Here is a 22,552-nt window from a genome sequence, read left to right as displayed (position 1 = left end):
TGGCTCGGTCTGGTCGCGTCATCAAGGAGCGCCGAGAAAGAGCGACGGCGTGCTGCGACTATGGCACTATTCCACGTAGCGCGGTACGCAGGCCCGGAGGCTTCCGGACTGGGGGATGTAGAGGTAGAGGCGGGTAGCCGGGCACGAGTGCTGCTCGAGCGGCTGCAGAACCGAGCCCGTGAGCGGCAGCAGCAGGAACCGAAGCCTGAACCCGCCGGGGAGGCCGTGGAAGCGGCAGGCAGGCGGCGTCGACGGCCCCGGCGGCGGCGTGGCTGCTCTGTGGCTCAGAGCCCGGAGGCCCCTAGGGCGAAGCGGCAGAAAGCGGACTACGGTGTGCATGCAGGTGGGCCATGTGGCCGAGATGTGGACGGGGCTTGGAGGCTTTTTCCTGGGTGCGCTGCGGGGTTAATGTCCCCTCTGTTGTTGTGTCGCGCAGGGAGAGGCGAAGAGTCGCCTAGAGAGCTCAACACCGACTTAGAGGACTCAGTTGAGAAGCCCCCAGAGGAGGCCCCGAGACCCCCGGCTCCAGGGCCTGTGCTGGGGGACTTTGCAAGAAGGAAGACACCAAAGGTGAGTGAGTCTGGCCGTCCGCCCGCTACTCTTCAGCTTTATCGGGGCGGGGTGGGAGTGTTGTTTGTGGGTTTGGTTTTGTTTTTGCCCTTACTTGGCTCTAACTATAGAATGGCGGGAGGCTTATAGAGTTCCTTAGGGTATGTGAGGACACTCTGAAAACTAAAGTCCACAGACGTGTGAGACCTATTGGAGCCTGGTGTATCTGGCGGCCCCCGCAGAAACATTTCTGGCCGTAGTGAGGCAATTGCTGGTCTGGGCTTCTTGTCCGAAGACTACCAAGAATGGGTGGTGGTGAAGGGTTGAGGAGGGACTAAGTCAGCTCTTGCATCAGGGTTGACTGCTCCATGTGAGTGCTGCTCCCTTTCTTAGCTCCCCTTGCTGGCCCTAAAATGAGAGTCAGGGTGGCTCAAGGAAACCTGCCCTGCTAATACGTTCTTCACCCTGCTAATGTTTGCTCTCGTTTTCCAGCACTTACTCTCCCTAGGTGCCTCTATAGAAGCTGCTGTTAGGGTCTCTTCTGTTGTTCCTAGTTTCTGATAACTGGTGTTGCTCCATGAGCCTGAAGGGCTCTGCAGAACTCTTGTGTTTTTTTTTTTACTCTTTTAGGTCCAGCCTTTCCTGCCAGCATGGCTGGCAAAGCCAAGCTGTGTCAAGAAGAGCGTCACTGAGGATCTTACTCCTATCGAAGACATCCATGAGGTTCACCCTGACTTGCAGAAGCAGCTGAGGGCTAATGGCATCTCTTCCTACTTTCCAGGTCCTTCAGCCCTGGGCAGATGATGGGGTGAACTCCCCAAGGCAGCCTTCCCTTGGGCTTCCCAATGTAAGGGCTGTGGTTTAGGGGTCCCTACTTCACACTGGGATCAGTGAGCTTCTGCATCCTTGGGCTCAGGCTCCTCATGATTATCTTAGGTCTTATCCAATCCAGTTGCCATCTTTGGCCAGGAGATCTCCTGGGCGACATGGTATATCCTAGCATATAATTCACCTGTTCCTTTTCTTCCTTCGTTACAGTCCAGGCAGCTGTGATTCCTGCCCTCTTGGAGAGTGCAGATAGTGGGTTTCTAGTAGGCAGAGGTGGATACCAACCTAGTGACCTCTGTGTGTCTGCCCCAACGGGCAGTGGGAAAACACTGGCATTTGTTGTCCCTGTGGTACAAGTGAGTATCAGAGTACACATTTCTAGCTAAAGCACAGCAGGGAGGGTCCTGGTGTCACAGATCATCTCTGTCCCTACAGGCCCTGCTGCATCGAGTGGTCTGCCACATCCGTGCACTGGTTGTGCTTCCTACTAAGGAACTGGCCCAACAGGTATGCCCCTCTGTATCCAGAAGTCTGTATCCCAAGCTTTAGTTGCCCTGCTGGATGTACATGGTACTTATCCCTTGACCACCTGTGTTAAACTCAAGAGTCTTTGTCATAGCAGGGGCCACTGTCTATTTTAGACCAGTGACAGACTCCTTTTGCAGGTGAGCAAAGTATTTAACATCTACACGGATACCACACCTCTGCGGGTTGCTTTGGTGACTGGACAGAAGTCACTGGCCAAGGAGCAGGAGAGCCTTGTCCAGAAGACGTAGGTGTGCCAGGTGGGGGGCTCTGCAGAAGGTCGTTCTCCAGCCCAGCTGGTGTCCTTTGATTAGGGTGGTGTTAGGTCTTTACATGTGAGGCTTTGCTGTTAGATGGCCCTTCTTTGAGTCTTTCTGGTTTGTAGGGTAGATGGTTACCGATGCCTGGCTGATATTGTGGTGGCCACACCTGGCCGCCTGGTGGACCACATTGACCAGACCCCAGGATTCAGCCTCCAGCAGCTCCGCTTCCTGGTAGGCCACCTTCTGGACACCTGGGTCCCTGAGCTGGGGTGATGTCATTGGGGAGTCTTCAGTTGACCCTTGGTTCCTGTCTGCTGTAGATCATTGATGAGGCTGACCGGATGATAGACAGCATGCACCAGTCCTGGCTGCCCAGAGTGGTGGCAGCAGCCTTCTACAGTGCAGGCCCCTCAGGCTCCTGTGCCCTGCTCCAGAGGACACAGCCCCAGGCTGTGACTGCTGCCAGGTAGCCTGCTGCTCCCTTTCTCAGCTCCCCTTGCTGGCCCTAAAATAGCAGTCAGAGTGGCTTGAGGAATCCTGTCCTAACACGCCCTTGGTTTTCCAGCACTTGCTCTCCCCAGATGCCTCTACAGAAGTTATTGTTCTCAGCCACACTGACCCAGAACCCTGAGAAGCTGCAGCGGCTTGGCCTCTACCAGCCAAGGCTTTTTTCCACAAAGCTGGGACACAGTGGCCCTAAAGACACAGTTGAGATGGATGGAAACTTTGGGGGGAAGTACACCTTCCCTGTGGGGCTCACGGTAAGCAAGTAGGGCATGTGGGGCAAGTTGGTGCCTAGGCCCAGGGCTTCTGGCTAGCACCTGCTGTCCATTTCCCACAGCACCACTATGTACCCTGTAAACTCAGCTCGAAGCCACTTATTGTCTTACACCTGGTCCTTGGGATGAACTTCTCTAGGGCCCTTTGCTTCACTAACTCTCGAGAGAATTCCCACAGGTAAGCTGAACCAAGGCAGGGTATAGCTAATACAGACTAGATCCTGGCACCACCTGGCTTCTATTTCTTACCTACCCAGACTCTTCCTGTTAACACAAGCTTTTGGGGGTGTGAGTGTGGCTGAATTCTCCTCCCGCTATGGACCTGGCCAAAGGAAAAAAATCTTGAAGCAGTTTGAACAGGGAAAGATCCAGCTGTGAGTACATGGAAAACAGACAGGACCTAACTGTGTAGTGGTGGGGTGTTACTGGGCCCTTCTAGTCCCTGGGTTAGCTGGCTTCCAAGAGAGCCTTGGAACAACCCTGGCAGAGTGGGTACACATGTGACTGCTAAGTGTTTCTGGCCCTCTGAGCCCCTGTACCCATGTCTCCTCAGCCTTATCAGTACAGATGCTACTGCTCGAGGCATCGACGTGCAGGGTGTGGAGCTGGTGATCAACTATGATGCCCCCCAGTACCTACGAACTTATGTGCATAGGTAAAGTCTAGTCAGCAGTGGCTGCTGTGGGGCTTATGAGCTCTTGGCCATTATATGTGGGATCTTGCATCTTGGTTTGTGTGCTGTGTGGCCAAGAGAGCAGGTGTCCGATTAGGTCTCCAGGGTTAGGGCCAGAAAACACTTATGCTTGGTTTCAGGGTTGGGAGAACAGCCCGAGCTGGAAAAACAGGCCAGGCCTTCACACTTCTCCTGAAAGTGCAGGTAAGACCATGTAGTTCCCAGCAGATATCATGGGTAAATGCATGCTACTGCAAATGGCATTTGTTCCCACCCTGTCCATGAAACCTCTTCCCTTTAGGAAAGGAAGTTCCTCCAGATGATATCAGAAGCTGGGGTGCCTGAGGTGGCACACCATGAGATCACCAGGGAGCTCCTGCAGCCCCTGGTCCCTCATTACGAGATGGCCTTGTCTCAGCTGGAGAAGATTGTCAAGGTGAGTGCTTTTGGACCCAGGTGGGGCTTTTGCAAATCCAGCTCAGCTCTGGTAATGTCATAACACATTCTAGGAAAGGGAGGTAAGCAGGAAGCAGCCTCATGCCATGGGACATGCCTCCTGAGCACAGCACCTGTTGTGTCCCAGTTGTAGGGCAAGGGCTCTGCAGACAGCAGGTAAGGATGATCCCTTTTCTCCACAGGAAGAGCAAAAGCTGAAGATGGCCTAGATGGGAGCAAAAGCCCAGGGGGAACATCCTGCTGAAATGAATGTTGTGTTTAAGCAAAAGATATGGTTCCTTGGGGTTCCAATAGAAACAACCCTTCCCTGCAAGCACCATGGTCATCTTGGGCTAGGCAGCCTAGATGTTGGCTTGGTCCTGAAAAGTAATGGCCCTTGGTTTGTACTGCTGGGGTCCAACTGTCTTTGGAAATAAGCTCAGGTAAAGCTGAAGGGTGCCTTCAAGAATGTGATGAACGCCGGGCGGTGGTGGCGCATGCCTTTAATCCCAGCACTTGGGAGGCAGAGGCAGGCGGATCTCTGTGAGTTCGAGTCCAGCCTGGTCTAGAAGAGCTAGTTCCAGGACAGGAAACAAAAAGCTACGGAGAAACCCTGTCTCGAAAAATCTAAATAAATAAATAAATAAATGAATGAATGAATGAATAAATAAATAAATAAAATAGAGCTAGTTCCAGGACAGACCCAAAACCACAGAGAAACCCTGTCCCGAGAAACAAAAAAAAAAAAAAAGAAAAAAAAAAAAAAGAATGTGATGAAAAACTATGGTCAGCCTTATGGTGACAGCAGATTAAAGTGTGCCTAGCATTAGCATTTCATGTCTACAGAGAGACTATGGTGAGCCTGTCCCAGACAAGTCACTGAAGTCCAGGAATAGGTTGGTTAAGATGTTTCCATGGCTACTAGCCTTCAAGATGGTACCCACATAAGCATGAAGTAAATTACAGGAGAGTGCTTGCCTGAACATAGTCAAAGAGACTGTGCTTTTTGTAAAAAAATTAAATAAAAAGAAAAAAATCTATAGTATTAAGATAAACTGTTTTCATTTATATTTAAAAAAAATGGATAACTTGAACTCATGCCAATTTCCTGATAGCTTCAACACACTAATACCCCTCTAATTCAGGACACCTAGGCTAGCTCAAGAAAGCAACACAGGCCACTGGCACCATCCTCAGGCCCTTGCTGACTCTAGGATTTTGCTCATGAGATTAATTTAGAATCTGCTAGCAGCTAGTCTGAGAGTCAGATTTCCATTTTATTGTTGATATTACTAATGCTTTGAACATCTTATACAATGAAATGAAACTCTCCTCCACTCATCTCCGCACCCACCTAAGTCCGAAGTTTTTTGTTGTTCTTTTTAAGCCTACTGAATTGATTTTGTTGTTTACTCAAAAGTGCCTACAAGGGTTCACAGGACAAAGAAAACTGACTTCCAGCAGCAATGAAATGCCAGTAGTTCTTCCCTCAGCTACTGGTAGAATTGTGCATGCTGTCATATTGTTCTGTTGTGTCTGGAAAAGCTTTCCTTTAAATTATGCACCACCTTATTCTGCCTCCATGTATGCCTGAGGTCACCAGATCTCACTATAAATGGCTGTGAGACACAATGTGATTGCTGGGAATAGAACTCAGGAACTCTGCAAGAGCAGCCAGTGCTCTTAATCTCTGAGCCCACCTCTGGCTCTTAACTTTTCTCTGTACCCTCTGACTTGAAGATCTCTGAGCCTTGGAGAGAGGTATGGAATGTCCCCTTTAGGGCCCAACACCACACAGTCTCTTACTTTGTACCAGTTGAGCAGCTGCCATCTAGTGCAGTCAGCTTTTATGATGAGAGCTGAGAGGTACACTTAATCTATGGGTATGGGAATATCATCAAAAGTCATTTTAACAGTGTGCTCATTAGCAGAATAATAGTATTTGGTTTTCGAGCCCAGAATGTCCAACCACAGGTTCTTGACCCCATTAATAGTACCTAATATGGGTTCTGTCACATGGGGCAGAACGTGGGTGAGAGGCTAGAGAAGATTAGTAATTGAGCATTTTCTGTGATGCAGAGGTTTGGTTTCTAGTACCTACATGATAGCTGCCTGCGATTCCAGTTAAAGAAGCAGACACACACATGGCAAACAGACAGAAGGAAAAAAAAAGTAAGAAACTGCTTTTAAGAAAGCAGTTGGTGCCTGGCCTGGGGAAACGCACCTTTAATCCCAACACGTGGAAGGCTAGACCAAGGGGATCTCTGAATTTAAGGCCAGCCTGGTCTACAGAGCCAAGTTCCAGGGCAGCCAAGGCTATACAGAGAAGCCTGTCCTTTTTTTTAAAACAGTTGCCACTATCACACTACCAGTGAGCCCATCTTGTCAGACTAGTCATTGTGCTCACAGGATTCTAGTAAGGAAGCAGCATCAAGGTTGAGTATAAGCTTTAAGTATGTGGCATCTTGTCCTATGTCAAGTTCTGTTCTGAAGGGTAACCGAGAACATTGGCAATGGTCTGCAGTATTTGGGGGTCCTCAAAAGGGGAACCCATTCCTGGTTCAGGGGTTATTTATTTGCTAGCATGTGTTATCTAGTTGGGATTTTGAGCTTCCCCCGCCCCAACATAGAGTAACTTCATTTAAACTAGTATGTATATATTAGAATGTGTCTATAGAAGGCTTCCAATATAGCTTTTTCAAAAGTATTATTGGTGACAAAGTTACTTAAGACTGCTATCCTACTGTGTGTCAAACTGTTTTACTGTAATCTTAGGTACTCTTCATGCCCTGACCCAGATAATGCACATGTATCTTTTTTTTTTTTTTTTTTTTTTTTTTTAAGCAGCAAATAAAGACTTGGAAGCAACTTTCTAAAATCTACCGTAAAGATTGGTTGGTTGATAAATAATTATGTCTGTTATCTGGGTCAGTTGGGCATGACTGGACCCAGTGACTTTTCCCTTGTGAAACTCAGCTAAAGATTTCTGTAAAGTATTCCCCGTGGGGTGCTTGCTTTGCTGTCAATAAAGACAGAGTGAAGCTCTTTGTGAGCTCCATACAATGTGTGGTGGGTAAAATGACTTGCTAGGCAGGTAGGCAAGATGAATGAGTTTGGGGTCAGCCTTAGGGTTGTGCAGTGGGTAGGGATAGGCAGGAAAGTGAGTCCTTTTTCCCCATTCCCCCTCTGAAAACCCCTGGCTAACTTTAAGGGTATGAATCACTACACCTTGCTTGAGGTCCATTTTTATGGACAGTGTCAGAAATGATCACATCTACTATCTTGATCAAGATCAGCACTCGACTTTCACCTGTTGGATCTGTACAAGATCAGGCATCTAGTGAAGGTGGTGGACACACCACGGGACCAGCCAGGGAGGGCCACCTGGGATCTGCTTGCGTGAGGCTGGGTATGAGCTGAACCCCCAAGGCCGTTCGGAAAGGAAGGTGTGAAGGCTGACTTTTGCATGACAGTTCTAAGTAGAAATCAAAACATTATTTTTCTGGTGTTTTTCTACTTACTTCCTAGTGCCTGAAGAGGGGCTCAACTTACAGCCCTTTTGGCACTGTGAAGTCCTGAAGCAGACACAGCACCCATGGTGGAAAGCTGCACAGGAACCCAGGTGTCAGAGTAGCTTCAAGGCCAAGGAACTAAAGAGGAAGACCTTGAACATGCAAGCCCTGCATTGCTTTGGAGCAATACATACACAGAAGGCTTTGTTTTCTAACCAACACATCCTTACTCCAAACACTGGTCATGAAAGACAAAACAAGGATGTAGAAAGGTCACTTTTATTAGCTTCTGCTTGTAGGACATCAAAACCCTATTCAAATACAAATGTTTGTGTTTACAAAGTATTTACAATTTCAGTCCTGTTTATTACATTTTTTTAAAAAAAGAAAACAGCTATCTGGTTGAAAAATGGATGAAAGTAACTGCCAAAAATGAAGACCCTGCCTCTTGCTCCTACCAACCACCTGGCTTGGGCACACTGTTGTTGCCACAACAGTGAGAGGGATGGAGAAAAAGGTGAGTGCAACATTGGCCAAGGACCCCCACTGAGCTCAGTTCTGCCTGAGGACTATGGGGAATAGGAACTGCTTTTGGGAGCCAGGTACCCAGGAACCTCCCAAGGGCTATTCTTCCCCTAACATAGCACACACTAAGCCAAAACAATGGGTTTTTGCTTGTAGGACAGGTTTGTGGTTCAGAAAATATTAAACCTCTTCTGGTTTTTCAACACCTAATTCCTACTTTTATCCCAAGTTTCACATGATGAGCTCAAAAGTGAGTTCTAGGTGGGCTTCAGGATGTACTGTCACATTCCTGCCCACATGGGATGGACATGACAGGGAAGAAACTCAAGCAATACAACTCCTGTCTTCAAGGCTGCAGTGCTGACAGCATAGACCTCACAGACTTAACTTCCAGGCTTCAGCACTGGCAGGTAAGAAGGCACAGTCAGCCTGTTATGCCCAAGAATGCCATACAAGTCACTCTTACAGTGGTAAGAGTGAACTTAGGACTGAACTTTCATTCCAACCTTTTCTCCTTCAATTGCAGGCCTGTCACTGCAACAGCTGTTTAAATTCATGAAGAGCTGCTGGGGTGGCACAACAACAATGCCTTCCAGACTAGACCAGGACAACAATAAGGGAACCTGGGTATCAACTGCACCAGGCTGCCCTATACATGTAACCCACACTAGCTTCTCACAAGAATACTGTAAAGGATCTCAGTACAGTGTGTATAAACACAAACTTGGCTATACAGAAATGGTGTCAGTCCCAGAGCCTCATTCAAAGGAAAGCCACTGTCCACTGGTGCAAGATGGGTGCTCATAATGCAAGCTAGGACCTCACTGGCATATTGAGTGAAGGCTCTGGAAAGAGGGGTGGGGTGGGGGCATCTGATGTTCTGCTCTTGTCTCCTACATCTCCCTGAACATTCAATGGTACCAAAGACCATGTCTGAGCTGGAGCCTGCTGTAGGACATGCTGTCCCTACCACATAACTGAGTAGTATACACTATAGAAGAAACTAAAGGGCTTTTCAAAAGACTGATGTGGACATTGCCCACACAGTGAAACCATCAAAGACTGCAACTGTCGCGTTTTCAGTTAGTCACACACAGGAGAAAGTCAAATCACTTTGGCCAACCTAGGTAGCAGCAGATCCCAGAGTCCAAAAACAGTAGAGCATTCTGCTAAGACAGCCTTGCCATAGTACCAACCAGTTTCCTTCCTATTGGCATGGAGGCTTGGTGGGTGTCTTCAGCCTCACAGCAGGGACTCGCATCTGTAATTTGGGCTGCTGGCTTGGGCTGTCAGAGCTGGCTGGAAGCTGCGCTGGGGCTGGACCACCAGGGGTCTGCAGTGAGGCAGAGGCTGTAGTTACCACCTGCTGCTGAATGAGCTTCTGCTGCACCACTTGGGCTGTGGCAGTCACCGTTGGGATCATCTGCACCTGTTGCCCTGCTGCTGTTGCCTGTGTGAGTGTCACTGTCTGTGGAGAAGCCTGAGCCAAGATGAGATCACAGGTCACTGGAGAACAGCCCTGGCAATGCTGTCCCTCTAACAGAGAACTATCACATACACCTAGTAGCCTCAGCAAAACAGCAAAGGATGTAGACCAATGTAAGGGGGTTAGTTGATTTTTTTTTTAAGTTCATGGGCAGCTTAAAGTGAAAAAAATAATGTCACCACTTTAATCAAATACTACTGCACTGAAAGTAAAAACAAACCAGAGGGTTCTGGTTCAGAAAAGGGTGTTTTCATTTGCCAGCTTGTCTCCCAGAAGCTGTGATCCTGTCTTGTGGAAAGGTACCTGCTGAGAGCAGGTTGGGGCACAGATCTGGTTTTTCCTTGGAAATTCCCCCTCTTCAGTAGGTCATTTTTCCCGAAAGCTCATGTTTTTGTGTGAATTATGAAAGCCAAAAGTAATTCTCTAATCACTAGTATTCTGCTTCTGAAACACATTTGCCCCCCAGCACCCTCCAGGTCTCTGTGCACTCTACCTGTTGAGAAGCTGATGCAACCTGCTGGATGCTGGCCACAGGTGTTTGTTGTTGTACAACTTGAGGAAGTTTTGCAACCTTTGACAAAACAAGGCAGGCATAGGATTCAAAATACATGCACAAATATCTTTCTCTGCTTTTAAGCAAACAAATAATGGCAGGTAACATGGGGAAACAATCTCAAGTATGCCACCAGGATCCTAGGAGGTTAAAGAGCAACTGACTCACTTTCAGAATCACCATTTAATAACTCAAGATTCTTGGTTCACATTTTAACTTTTCCTTGGAACTGATTATACATGAATTAGATTTGGGAGTGAACTGCACCCTTATCTGAGTTCTTAGTGACACCGGATAAAGGTTTTGTATAGAGGCAAGCCCAGTGGGCCAGGTCTTACCAGGAGAGACACCAAAATTTCTCAGTGGTTTTCATCCATCATAACAGAAAGCTCACGTTCTATAAAGCAAAACTTTCTGCCCTGTGTTCACTTCCTGCTGTTGTCAAAACTGAACAACGCTGAAGCTGTAGCTCAGTAATGAAACTTGTGCAGCAAGGTTGAATTCTTAGAATCATGAAAGCTACAAAAGTTCCACACACACTGAAGTATGGTAGTCCACACCAGCCTACCTGAGCAGAAGGATGATAAGTTTGAGGTCAGCCTGGGCAAGGCCAACCTAAGCAATAGTGAAACTCTTATCAAGCTAGCTGACTATTTAGTCGACTTCTGTAACCTCAAGCCTACACAAAGGAGACCCTAAAGCCTGTGGAAGCAAGGATCATGAGTATGGAATCTGAGAGTGTGAGAGCACTCACACAGTTAATAATTTAAAAAAAAAAATCAACAGCTCAAGCCAGAAGATAGAAACGTAAACACAGGGGAAGTTGACAAAATCCTACACCAATCAAGAAGCTATTTGCTGGGAAAGAGAAAAATCCAGATTCTTCAATGCAATGTCATGGGTATACTAAACACACTCCAGGACAGACCCAATGCCCAGAAATAGTTGGCCAAATGGATTCCATGTTTTTTAGTATGCTTTTTGAGAGACAGAACATATGAATGAAGTAGGCTTTCTATCTAGGGATCTGGGAGCAGTTGTAACAGGGGAAAGAATATGATCAAAATATATTTCATTAAGAAATTTATGCATTGAAAATACAAAATGATATATAAACAGCTTTTGTGAGAGGCCTGGTTAGAGTTAAGAGAACAAGATTGTGTACAAAATTACCATTATCTACAAGAAACATATTTATATTTTATTTTCTTTGGTTTTTGGAGACGAGTCTCCGTGTGGCCCTGGCTGTCTTGGAACAAACTGTAAACCAGAGAAGCCTTGAATTTAGAGATTCATCTGCCTCCTGAGTGCTGGGATTAATAGTGTGCACCACCACGCCCAGCCCATATTTATTTTTTTTTTTTATTTTTTTTTTTTTTTTTTTTTTTTTTTAATTTTAAATGCCACTTTATTTTTTTTTTTCTTTTTTTTTTTCTTTTATTAATTTTTTATTCTTTTTTAATTAAAATTTCCACCTGCTCCCCGTTTCCCATTTCCCTCCCCTCCTCCCAAATATTGCCCCCTCCCCCCACTCCCCTCCCCCTATCCCCACTCCTCTTCTCCTCCCCCCACACCATTCCCCCTCCCTCTCGATACTGAAGAACAGTCCAAATTCTCTGCCCTGCGGGAAGACGAAGGTCTTCTATCTACGTCCAGGAAGGTGAGCTTCTAAACAGGCTAAGCTCCCACAAAGCCAGTTCATGTATTAGGATTGAAACCTAGTGCCATTGCCCTTGGCTTCTCATCAGTCTTCATTGACCGCCATGCTCAGAGAGTCCGGAATCAACCCATCCAGCCCATATTTAAACTATTGTGGAGCAGCATTTAAAATCAGTGTTTACCTAAAGATAAATTCTGTTTAAGAATACAGACTATTTGCAAACAGCAGAGCTGCAGCACTGGCTCAGTAACTGAGAGCTCATACGGAAGACCTAGCTTTCATTCCCACGCCTACATAGCCGCTCATATCTGCTAGCTGCTTGGGAGGCTGAGACAGGAAGCTCACAAATTCATGGTCTACCTGGGCTACAAAAGGAGTTCAAAGTTGTCTAGCAACTTAGCAAAACTTTCTAAATTAATTTTTTTTTTTACAAGGCTGGAGATGTGGCTCAGCAGCAGAGCATACTTACATAAGGTTTTGGGATTAATACCCAATGCCACAATAAATACATCTAACATAATTTATAAGGCCCTTTAGGTATATATAACAGAAGATGTATTCCCTGGTGACTTAGAAGCTAAGATCATAGACTACCAACTCTTTTACTACTGAATCCATGCAGTTCTAACAATGGTTGGACTCCAAAATCATCAAGACAGTCCTAAAGGACAGAGCAGAAGAACATGCCTGCCAGAGACCCAAGTGGCACAATTATTAAACGGGGCATGATGGAACCCACAGGAGGAATCCACAGGATAGAGTGGAGGTAGGATGGACATTTTTTAATAAGCAGCCTTGAAAATAAATAACAGGCATTCACATACACAGATTTCATCAAGGCCCTCTTTGGATTAAATAGCTAAGTGAGAAAGCAAAATCATGAAGCCACAACCTCTGGGGTGGATTTCTTTTTGTTTCATGTATGTGTGTATGCCTGTGCATATCGAGTGCAGGTACTATAGAGGCAAGAAAGAAGGGACTGGGTCTCCTAAGCTGGAGTTACACAGAGACAGCATTTCTTTGTGTAGCTTTGGAGACTTTTCTGGTCCAGAGCCTTTCCAACCCTGTAGTTCAGGCAGGCCTCAAACTCCCAGAGATCCAGCTATCCCTGCCTCCCCAGTGCTGGGATTACAGGCGTGCACCGCCCGGCTCCAGGACAGACTTTAGTCAGAGACTGGATACTCTAGTAGCTCGTCTAAAGACACCATTGAGTGAGAAGAAACACACAAATGTCCCCAGAGCAACTTATATCTAGACTGAAAACTAGCCTGGCAGACAACTTGACAGGTTATGTCAGAGGAGACTTGAAAGTCAAAAAACCAGGAAAAGATGAAATCTCATCAATTACCCAAAACACAAACTAATAAAGTAACCAAGTTTCTCCTGTTCCCACCCACCAGACAGGGAGCTCTGGAATCCATGCGGATCTGCACCAACAAACCCACAGCCAGGCAATGACACTGTATATCTGTGACAAGAGTGGCCAGGACTACTTAGGGACCATCTGTGCACATGCACACACAGTCAGTCAGTCTCTGTCTCTCTCTCTCTCACACACACACACATCATCTGTGTACATGTACACACAGTCAGTCTCTCATACACACACTAACACATGAACACACAAAAGAAGTAAGTTGGTATAACAACAGCATAAGTCTGAGACCTCACTCATGAGACTCCTCTATGTTCTGAAAGGCTCCATGCCTACTAACCAGAAAGGGCCCTGCAGAAAAGGTCAAGCACTGGTTAGCCACACTGGCTGGGTGCTGGTACTCTTCCACAGGCCCTACCATCTGCACTGAGTTGCACACAGCAGCATGCTTACCTGGATTTGCGTCTGCACCTGCTGAGTCCCAGCCAGTTTCTGGGCCTGGGAGATAGGTGTGGTCAGAAACTGGGTTTTAAGGGCTGGCTGGGCAGCATAGGTGACTTTCTGCTGTGGGCCCTGAGCAGTGATCTGTTGGGTGGTTAGCTGAAGAAAAGACACCAGAGGATCAGAGCCAGGTGAAACCAGGTTCCCTATTTAAACCCTCAACAGATGCCAAGAGCCTTCACCATTTGGCCTCTTCACAGCACCTTTTAGATAACAAGGTCAAGACCATCCCACGATACTGACATTGCCCTACCTTTCTTCCATAGGGGTGGTACCACCAGTAAACACACTAAGTACAGAAGGCAGTATTCCTTGCCCTGAACTCACAGTCCCCGTGAATTCCACATGAAGAGCCATTCCTGCTTTTTTAATCTTTTCTAGTCCCTTCCAGTCTGGTAAATCCATACCTGGCATCCAGCTTGATTCTACCTACCCTATCATCATCCCTTACATCTCAAAAAGAAAAACAAGGGACACTGATCATACTAGCAATCCCACCCTTGTAAGGCTTGTAGCCCGTTTACTTTGGACCCTCCTCCCCAGCAAAAACCTGCACTCAAATAAAACTTCACACAAAGAACCCATACCTTCTGCTGGACGGCAGCCTGGCCCTGGGCAACTTGTGGCTGGATGGCCTTCTGCTGTTGGACTGCCTGCTGCTTGAGCTTCAGCAATTGCTGGACATGTACAGGTTGGGCCACGACAGTCTGCCCTATAAGAACACCTAGTCAGTTAGGTCCTGGCAAGGGTTCCCTATTTATCCAGGTTCTGTTCAGAAAAGAATAAATCCTAGAATTGTACTAAGGCAAATTAAACAGTGTGGTGTTTTGTTTGTTATTTTTTTCTTTTGAGGCAGTTTCTCTGTGTGACCCTAGCTGTCTTTGAACTCAGATTTGCCTAACTCTGCCTCCCAAGTGCTGGGATTAAAGGTGTGCACCACCACTGCCAGTTTCTATTTCATAAATGACAAACAAGGGAAATGTCAGAATGCTAATGGTTAAACTGAGAGCCAAAACTTGGGACTTGGAAACCTAAGAGAATTTACACTGAGCCCTAGAACTAAATGTGTAAAGCAGGTGTTAAGACAGAGCAAGGCAGTGACCATCTCCAACAGAAAAGGCTCCCTGTGTACCGCATGGCCACCTGGGAAAGGCATACAGCAAGAAGCTGCAGGAAGGTACCTGCTGTTTTTTGTGGCTGTCCAATTGCCACGCTGATCCCTGCAACGTTCATAGGCAGGGTCGTGACCCCCGGCGAGGAGACCACAGCTGCTGGGACAGATACCACTGGAGGCTTTGCCAAGGCCACCTGAGCAGGCTGGGGTGTCTGAGTTTGCATCTGCCCTTGTGCCTGCAGCTGAGAAGTAGGGACCCGGGTCTAAACAGTGAAAATAACAGGAGAATCCAGAGAAATTCAGACATTGTGTGTCCTTTTCTTTCCTACTTTTTAAAAAATATTTTCTTGACCAGAGGCCAAGAAAATTACACAGATAGAGGAAAGGAGGCAGTGACACTAAAGGAAATCTCCCAGGACTTTTGCTTGTCACTAACAGACACATGCAGACAGAATCTATACAAGACTTTTGTGCTCGTCTGCCCACTGCCGTGTTCTGGTGTTAAGATTGCAAACACTCATTTCTGCTCCTCACTCTGTGCCACTTACTCTCCCACCACACCCTTCTCTCCAAGATCACTGCCATAGCCACCTATCTGAAAACACGATCAAGGCAACCCAATTCTACAATTTTCCACAAGCATTCTTCTCCCTAAATTACATTTTACAAAAGGCAAATGAAAATGAGTCTATTACCAAACACACATAAAAATAAAAAGAAACCTAGAAAGGAAAAGCTACCCACAGTCCTAACGTGCCCACAGACATGGGATTGAAACTGACATTCAGCCTGCTAAGCATCTGTTCTATCAGTGCAAAAATGCAACAGTAGAATGAGTCACCGGGTTCTGTTGCCTCTTCCCTTGACAGCTGGCACTCTCCAAGTTGCCTGATGAAAGGTTAACCTTCACTGTCAACCTGACTGGATTTAGAACTGCCCAGGAGACAACTCTCTGGGAAAGTATGTAAGGAGGCTGTAGAGCAGAGGGGAAGACCCACCTGAATGTGAACTGGGAGCCCAGACTGTACAAGCAAAAGGAGCAGCAAAGTCTGACAAGCATTGGCATTTGCCTCTGCTTCCTGAGTGTAGAGGCAATGTCACCTGTCTCCTCTTTTTCACACCGCCACAACTTCCCGCCATGATAAGCAAAAGTAACGAATCCAGTTGCTAACCCACCTTTTAGGTCCATTTAGTGAACATCTAGTCATTTGATCTTGTTACCACTGACAAAAGCTTTGTAAACAGCACCACTATTTCTGTAGGAGACGAGTACTATTGTATTAACTAGCATGTAAGGCTTGTCGCTTAATTACAATCTACTCTGCAACAGCCCAGTAAGCTCCTATCTACTAGCTGTTACCACTCTCCTGACTCAGTTTGTAAGCACAGTCACAACAGGCTTGCATTTTTTGTTTTGTTTTTTTAAGTAAGTTACCCTCAGACTCCCTCTTTGGTGGAGGGGGCCTCTCACTAAGACAGAGTGGAGCTCACACAGAGTGGAGCTCAAGTACCTGGGACCCCAGTCCTAGCACAAGCTACAGTTGCCGAGTAAAGGATCTGAGCAGGTAATTAGCCCATGTGCCACAGTTCCTTCACTTGTTAAAGATAGCTCATAATACAAAACACCAGGAAACGTACAGAGCTCCTAGGGAAGCACTGGTGGGCAAGCCTCCAACAGGCACTCATCACTGGCTGTTGTGACACAGAAGATCCACAGCACATCGACCACAAGTGTGTGCATATCTTCAGACATCACTATCTTGCTATGTTCCTTCCTTCAAACCCTCAAAGGCTCTCCCTGCTGCCAAGTGGTCACTATTTAGCTGGCCATGGAACCTGGGGTGCCTGCAACATCAGCTGTTCTGTGTTCTAGCCATACTGAAATTGCCCCTACCCTTCCTCTGCAAAGAAGAGGACAGTCAGTAAGCTGTGCCTACCCCTCACTATTCACCTTCTGTTATCCCCAACCATTCAGGCCCTAACAGGCCTGGTGACACTTTGCTGGTTCTGTAAGTAGTGCTAGCACAACTTGCCAAAAGTCTAGTATCTAATCATCCTCTGTAAGGACCAAATCTTCTGCTTCAAATCTAAGTCTGCCACAAGACCTAACATGATGCTGAGCAAGCAACAGAAGCCTGGCTGAAATGCAGGTGTCTCCTGAGACGACTCAGCAGGTTAAGGTGCTTGTTGTACAAGCCTAGAAATCACAGTTTAATCTCTGTAACTCATGTAACAATGGAAGAAGACCACCAACTCTACAAAGTTGTTCAACCTCACCACACATGCATGTGCACTCCCTGCCACAATTTAAAAAACAAACCCAAAAAACTTTCAGTAAATGCAAAGATGGTATTTGGACAATAAATATATAAACTGGAACTTACAAGCCGGGCCACCTGGAGGTTGGCCACAGTGGTGCCCGTGAGCAAAGCTCCAGGTCGTGGGGCTGTGACTGTGGTAAGCTGAGGACTCTGTTGCTGCTGTGGGGGCTGTGGTGTCTGCACTTGCACTTGTGCCGGCTGCTGTGGGGGACCTTGCTGGGCCTGCGGTGGTGGGGGCTGTGGTGGCAGCTGCATCTTCTGTTTCTGCATCTTGATGATATGTTCCTGAAACCCAAATAAGGTATGTTCTCCGCATGCACCAACCATAAGCCCCCTTTATGGTACAGAATTAAACCACCCCCAAAACCAACTGTGTACTGAATGAAAATCAGCACTTTGCCGGGCGGTGGTGGTGCACACCTTTAATCCCAGCACTCGGAAGGCAGAGGCAGGTGGATCTCTGTGAGTTCGAAGCCAGCCTGGTCTCCATGAGCTAGTTCCAGGACAGGCTCCAAAGCTACAGAGAAACCCTGTCTCAAAAAACAAACAAAAAAAGAAAAAAAAAATCAGCACTTCACAGAAGTGGGGACAGCAACTCTGACAGATCACTAAAGTCACAGCAAGGTTTCCAAGTTCTTATTTCTCATGAGTCAGTTTAAATAAAGAATAATGACTTTGTAACCATACTCCATCAATAGTAATAATAACTTGGCAATAAACCTTATGAAGATAACAAGATAAAGAGCTGGGCATGATTACTCAAGTTTACAATTAATAGCACAATGGAAGTAAAGGGGGAAGGACCAGGTGTTCAAAGCCAACATCAGTTACGTGATATTACCTGACTCAAAAACAGAAGTTATCAAGACACTAGTTCAAAAAACAAAAACAAAAAAGACATCCCACCCCCTTCCCACAAATGTATGAGCTGTTCATAACTATCAGATCTCTCTGGATATATCAGAAATGACAATGCCTTTGAAACTGAATTAGGAGAATGTGGGGGGAAAAAAAAACAACAACAAAGGAACAAGAGGGTGAGCAGGACTCCTGCAGCTGGGCTGGGTGAGAAATGCTGACTGGAGCAATCTCAATGCTATCAGACAATTTTCCCCTGCTGGCCTTAGAGTAGTGAGAACAATTACTCTGGCTTACTGGAAGAAAAGGGGCTGTATAATTCAGCAGCCACATCCTTGGGGGGCTTTGGAGCCCTAAAACATAATCTCTGAATGAGGAACTGAATGTCATAATTTGTGGCGTTTCAAATGATTTAAGGTATGTGTAGTAGCCACAGACAGCTAGGTAGTTTTCATCTGAGGTATCTTACCACCATCTCTCAAACAGAACGAAACACACTCTGGAGGTCCAAATAGAATACTGACAAAAGACACACGGGACAACTGACTCATCTCTGGGTCCTTCCCAAGCTTCACAGAGGTGGCCTCACCTCAGCTCTAGTGAGTCAAGCCTCTGATCAGCAGCTCACAATGGCAGACCCAGCGATCAGTCTACTCACATTACATCTGTTTTTCTGGTTCCTTTTAATTAAAGCTGCATTTGTTGCATATTTGTTACATAACAATTCCCTTCTAAAGTAAACACACTAGCACCAAAGACAGCAAGACAACAGACTGGCAAAACGAGGAACATCAATTTTCAAACAAGCAGCAAAGAAAAGCATACTTTGACCTAGCTACTCCAGAAGAGGAGCACTGAGGGATCATCTTCACACTACCCTCCAAGAAAGGTGCAGACAAGCCTTTCAGTTCTCTGGAAAATGAGCTGTGGTAATACAATGCTTGGAGATGTACCTGCTGGCAGGAAGCTAAGGTTTCCTAATGCTTCTTAGAAGAATGATTCACACTTACTAGATGAAAAATTGTGTTAAATACAAAAAAGCAGGCTCTCTACCTAAAGACAATGATAGATTTTTGTAAAACAGGCTCTGAACTGCAAACAAGTCAGATATGCCTGTGATGTTATGGTGAAGGATATGCTCACCGGTGCCAGCTTGCCCACAGCTTTGATCTGTGCAGGAGACTGGGCCTGGCCCTGGAGCTGTGGAACTTGAACCTGGGAGGTCTGCTGCTGCTGTTGTTGCTGCTGCTGCTGCTGTTGCTGCTGCTGCTGTTGCTGCTGCTGCTGTTGCTGCCTAAGAAGCTGGAAGTGGGCAGCAGGAGTGATGGTTTTTCCAGGTAGCTGAACTCCTGTGGCTATAAAAAGGTTGATTTGTTAGACCATGGCATCCTCAGCAGTCCTGGATAATACCTGCAAGCTGAAGCTCCAATAGCAGATACTAGCTCAGGGAAACACCAAGCCTCTCACCTTGGGACACTTGGGTCACTAAAGACCGGGTTGGGGTCTGCACTGGAGTCAGGTTGGTAGTGACCACAGCTGAGGCTGTCACAGAAGTGACTGCCCGAACACCCTGAGTTGTTGTCATGGACACCAGGTCAGTGGTGGCAGTAGCTGGGGAACCAACTGCTCGTTGCTGGGTATGGACCACCTGAGCAGAAGCAGAACCTCCGGACGTCTAGAAAGGTAACACAGGAATGTTATCATAGTACTTGGGGTAGCTGCCAAGCCAAGGAAGTGTGAATTCAGCTAGGCATGGTGGTACATTCATTTAATCCTGGCAATCGGGAGGCAGGGGGTGAGGGAAGAAAAAAGAAAAGAAAAGAAAAAAAAGAGACAAGAGTGAATCATACAAGTTTAATGGCTTAGTGCGGCTCCTCAACTGTTCTGGCGCTATCTGGTGAGGCCAGTCCATTCCAATCCCTCCTAGCTTCCCTTGGCATGTTCAACAAACCCACTGGTTACAGACAAGTATGTATATCTATGTAGTTCTGTACCCTCTCCAACTCCATCCATTTGTGTGTCTACCTACAGTTTATCAGAGAAACCACATCTTCGTAGAAAAGATATTCTCTAAACCCCAGCATAAGAGCTTTGAAATATCACTTCTTATACAGGAGACAGGCTGCCTCTGGGTATCAGAATATGAATTCTAATACAATGTGTTTTATTCTGACTGTGAGCTATGAAAGGAAAGCAGGGGGCTGACATCAGAAACCTGACCACCGGGCAGTGTTAGCCCACACCTTTAATCCAGCACTTAGGAGGCAGAGGCAGGCAGATCTCTGTGAGTTCAAGGCCAGCCTGGTCTACAAGAGCTAGTTCCAGGACAGGCTCCAAACCCACAGAGAAACCTTGTCTCGAAAACACACACACACACACACACACACACACACACACCAAAAAGAAAGGAAGGAAGGAAGGAAGGAAGGAAGGAAGGAAGGAAGGAAGGAAGGAAGGAAGGAAGGAAGGAAGGAAGGAAGGAACCTTCTGATCACATTTTCTGTGTTATGCCACAGAGGGCATTTCCTTTCCTCCTAGGGGATCATCTTCCCCAAGCCAACCTCTACCTTTATGCTTGTGATGGCTCTCTCTCCTGCCCAGCTGCCTTCACTCCAGGCAGCCAGCTTGCTTGCTCCCTTTATATGGCACTGTGCTCCACACTCCAGCACAGCACTCTACCAAGGTAAACCACCTCATCTCTGCTTCCCACTAGTACACTGAGGCACAGTTAAGGGGCACCCAGGTCAAACGGACTGGCTGCTGTTTCTTCATATACCACCCCTCCCTCTCTGAAAACCTGTCCTATGAGGAAAATCACTCTTCCCTAATAATACAAAAGAGGACAGTTTCTTAACACCTGAGGATTCCCTAACTGATCAGCTACTTCTTTTATAAAATTCAAACTAGACCAGTTATTTTTTTCATCTGTGGAACATTCAAAAAGCAAATAATCTTCCCAAAATACAAGTCATAGTAAAAGCTCTCTGAACATGGAACAACTCACAGTCAAAGTTCCAGGAGCCACAGGTGATGCCAAACGCTTGTTAATGGACTGGAAGGTAGCAGCGGGAACACCCGCTATTGTGTTTACAATCACGTTTCCACTCACAGTGCCTAAAGAGGAGGATGTAAGTGAGGCCAGAGGAGAAACACTGAGCTCCACTTCCAAGCCCTCTGCACCCTCCTCACCTGTTGGGATGCTTGTTCCAGTGACTGATGTCTTAATGGTTCCTGCCTATTGAAAATAGAAATTCAGGTTAACTTCAGGTCATTAACTTCAGGTCAGGCCTTATGCTGCACAAACTCTCCAAAAGCAATTGCCATCAGTCAGTGCGAATCCCTGAGCTTCAGACTCTAGCCTGCTCCTCAGCACCTGCGTTATTACAAGGCTGCCTTCCCCTTCCCATGCTGCCTCTCACCCCACGCACTACCTCCAGACTGTGCCCACCTCCACCACATTAACCACATGCAAGACTCTGTGCTGGCTGCTTCCATCCTTCTCATGAATGCCTTCCTGTCATTCAGGCTTCAACTTTCAAATGCCACCTCTTCAGCAAGAATCTTCTTGCTGGGCTGGAGAGATGGCTCAGTGGTTAAGAGCACTGCCTGCTCTTCCAAAGGTCCTGAGTTCAATTCCCACAACCACCTGAAATGAGATCTGGTGCCCTCTTCTGGCCTGCAGACCACTGTATACTTAATAAATTAATTAAATAAATACCTTTTAAAAATCCATTTAAAAAACAAAAGAATCTTCTTGCCAGCTAACCACTGTCCAGGCTCTTCCTGTGGTCATTACTCTATTCTACATAGGAACGTGAACTTCGGTGGACAGGAGATACTGCTTATCAGTCTTCCTGTCAATGTTCCCACACCATACAGGCTTAGTAAATGTATCCCCAACCACATTTAAAAAAAAAAAAAAAAAAAAAAAAACCACCACAGTTCAATGTAATGATTCAGAGTCTGAGAAGATGCTTGCTTTGCACGTATGAAAATCTAAGTTTGACTCCTAGCACCCATATAAAAACCCAAAAGTAGTGTGTATGCTTATAATCCTTGTACTGGTAAAGTGTACACAAGGATCCCTGTGGTCCAACAGACAGCCTACTTAACCAACTCTGCAAGCACTGGGTGAAGGGTCATCTCAAAAAATAAAGTGGCCGGCTCCTGAGAAAACCACCCAAACCAGCACTCGTGTGCACTTGCACATATCACACAAACATTTTTACACCTGTCTGATAGCCTCAAGTGTTATCCATTAGCACAGAGTCTGTTCTCTTCAATGTGGTTTCAATGTCTGTGTAATAAGCATCACAGAAAATGAACTAAAGTATAGATGTCAATGAGTATGTCCTTCAGGGTCATAACTCTGAATTTCCTTTGGATATTTGTGTACTTATGGCCTGAAAACATGAGTGGGCACAGGTGGAGCATTTTTTTTGCTACACTTGCAATGTACACTTGCAATGAATGAAGGGAGCAAGCTCATTGGTGTTATTCTACAGAATCCAGCATCTTATTTTTGAGTCACAGTTTTACTGCTCAAGCTGGACTTAATACTCAAGATCTTCCTGTTTTGATCCCCCTTAAACTTG

The 22,552-nt window shown here is 46.4% G+C and overlaps 2 protein-coding genes across 15 annotated transcripts in view; one reads left to right on the top strand and one right to left on the bottom strand.

Moving 5' to 3' along the window:
* The first annotated feature begins 41 nt into the window (after positions 1–41).
* On the top strand, positions 42–6,840 carry Ddx51 (DEAD-box helicase 51). Of its 2 annotated transcripts, XM_057766044.1 has the most exons (15): positions 42–343; positions 437–570; positions 1,180–1,330; positions 1,588–1,733; positions 1,813–1,884; positions 2,043–2,149; positions 2,288–2,396; positions 2,486–2,631; positions 2,731–2,926; positions 3,007–3,122; positions 3,202–3,318; positions 3,498–3,599; positions 3,758–3,821; positions 3,919–4,053; positions 4,256–6,840. In XM_057766044.1, exons 1-15 carry the CDS (start codon positions 61–63, stop codon positions 4,280–4,282), a joined length of 1,905 nt encoding a protein of 634 aa, XP_057622027.1. In that variant the 5' UTR covers positions 42–60; the 3' UTR covers positions 4,283–6,840. The 2 variants fall into 2 exon arrangements, with proteins under 2 accessions (XP_057622027.1, XP_057622026.1); XM_057766043.1 differs by having other exon boundaries at positions 42–570.
* A 987-nt stretch (positions 6,841–7,827) lies between these two features.
* The window catches only part of Ep400 (E1A binding protein p400), a 105,001-nt gene continuing 90,276 nt past the window's right edge, over positions 7,828–22,552 (bottom strand). For 12 of the 13 annotated variants that reach the window (XM_057765707.1, XM_057765711.1, XM_057765709.1 and 9 more), the window contains 10 exons: positions 21,147–21,192; positions 20,962–21,071; positions 19,425–19,632; positions 19,101–19,312; positions 17,163–17,384; positions 14,846–15,041; positions 14,252–14,376; positions 13,617–13,763; positions 10,069–10,146; positions 7,828–9,569 (listed from right to left, as the gene is read on the bottom strand). In XM_057765707.1, coding sequence (XP_057621690.1) covers positions 9,297–9,569; positions 10,069–10,146; positions 13,617–13,763; positions 14,252–14,376; positions 14,846–15,041; positions 17,163–17,384; positions 19,101–19,312; positions 19,425–19,632; positions 20,962–21,071; positions 21,147–21,192 — 1,617 coding nt within the window. In that variant the 3' untranslated portion in view covers positions 7,828–9,296. The remainder of the gene's footprint in view (positions 9,570–10,068; positions 10,147–13,616; positions 13,764–14,251; positions 14,377–14,845; positions 15,042–17,162; positions 17,385–19,100; positions 19,313–19,424; positions 19,633–20,961; positions 21,072–21,146; positions 21,193–22,552) is intronic. The other variant, XM_057765710.1, reaches the window with a different exon arrangement.

This window comes from Chionomys nivalis, chromosome 3 (assembly GCF_950005125.1).
Source record: "Chionomys nivalis chromosome 3, mChiNiv1.1, whole genome shotgun sequence".
NCBI classification, from domain to species: domain Eukaryota; kingdom Metazoa; phylum Chordata; class Mammalia; order Rodentia; family Cricetidae; genus Chionomys; species Chionomys nivalis.
This window is presented reverse-complemented; position numbering and strand designations above follow the sequence as displayed.

What these genes read in the sequence shown, in the direction of transcription:
- Ddx51 (XM_057766043.1), top strand. Translation starts at nt 61, where the DNA reads ATGGCACTATTCCACGTAGCGCGGTACGCAGGCCCGGAGGCTTCCGGA. An exon ending in CATCTCTTCCTACTTTCCAG is followed by an intron (nt 1,331 to 1,587) that starts GTCCTTCAGCCC and finishes CCTTCGTTACAG; the next exon opens with TCCAGGCAGCTGTGATTCCT. An exon ending in GAACAGGGAAAGATCCAGCT is followed by an intron (nt 3,319 to 3,497) that starts GTGAGTACATGG and finishes ATGTCTCCTCAG; the next exon opens with CCTTATCAGTACAGATGCTA.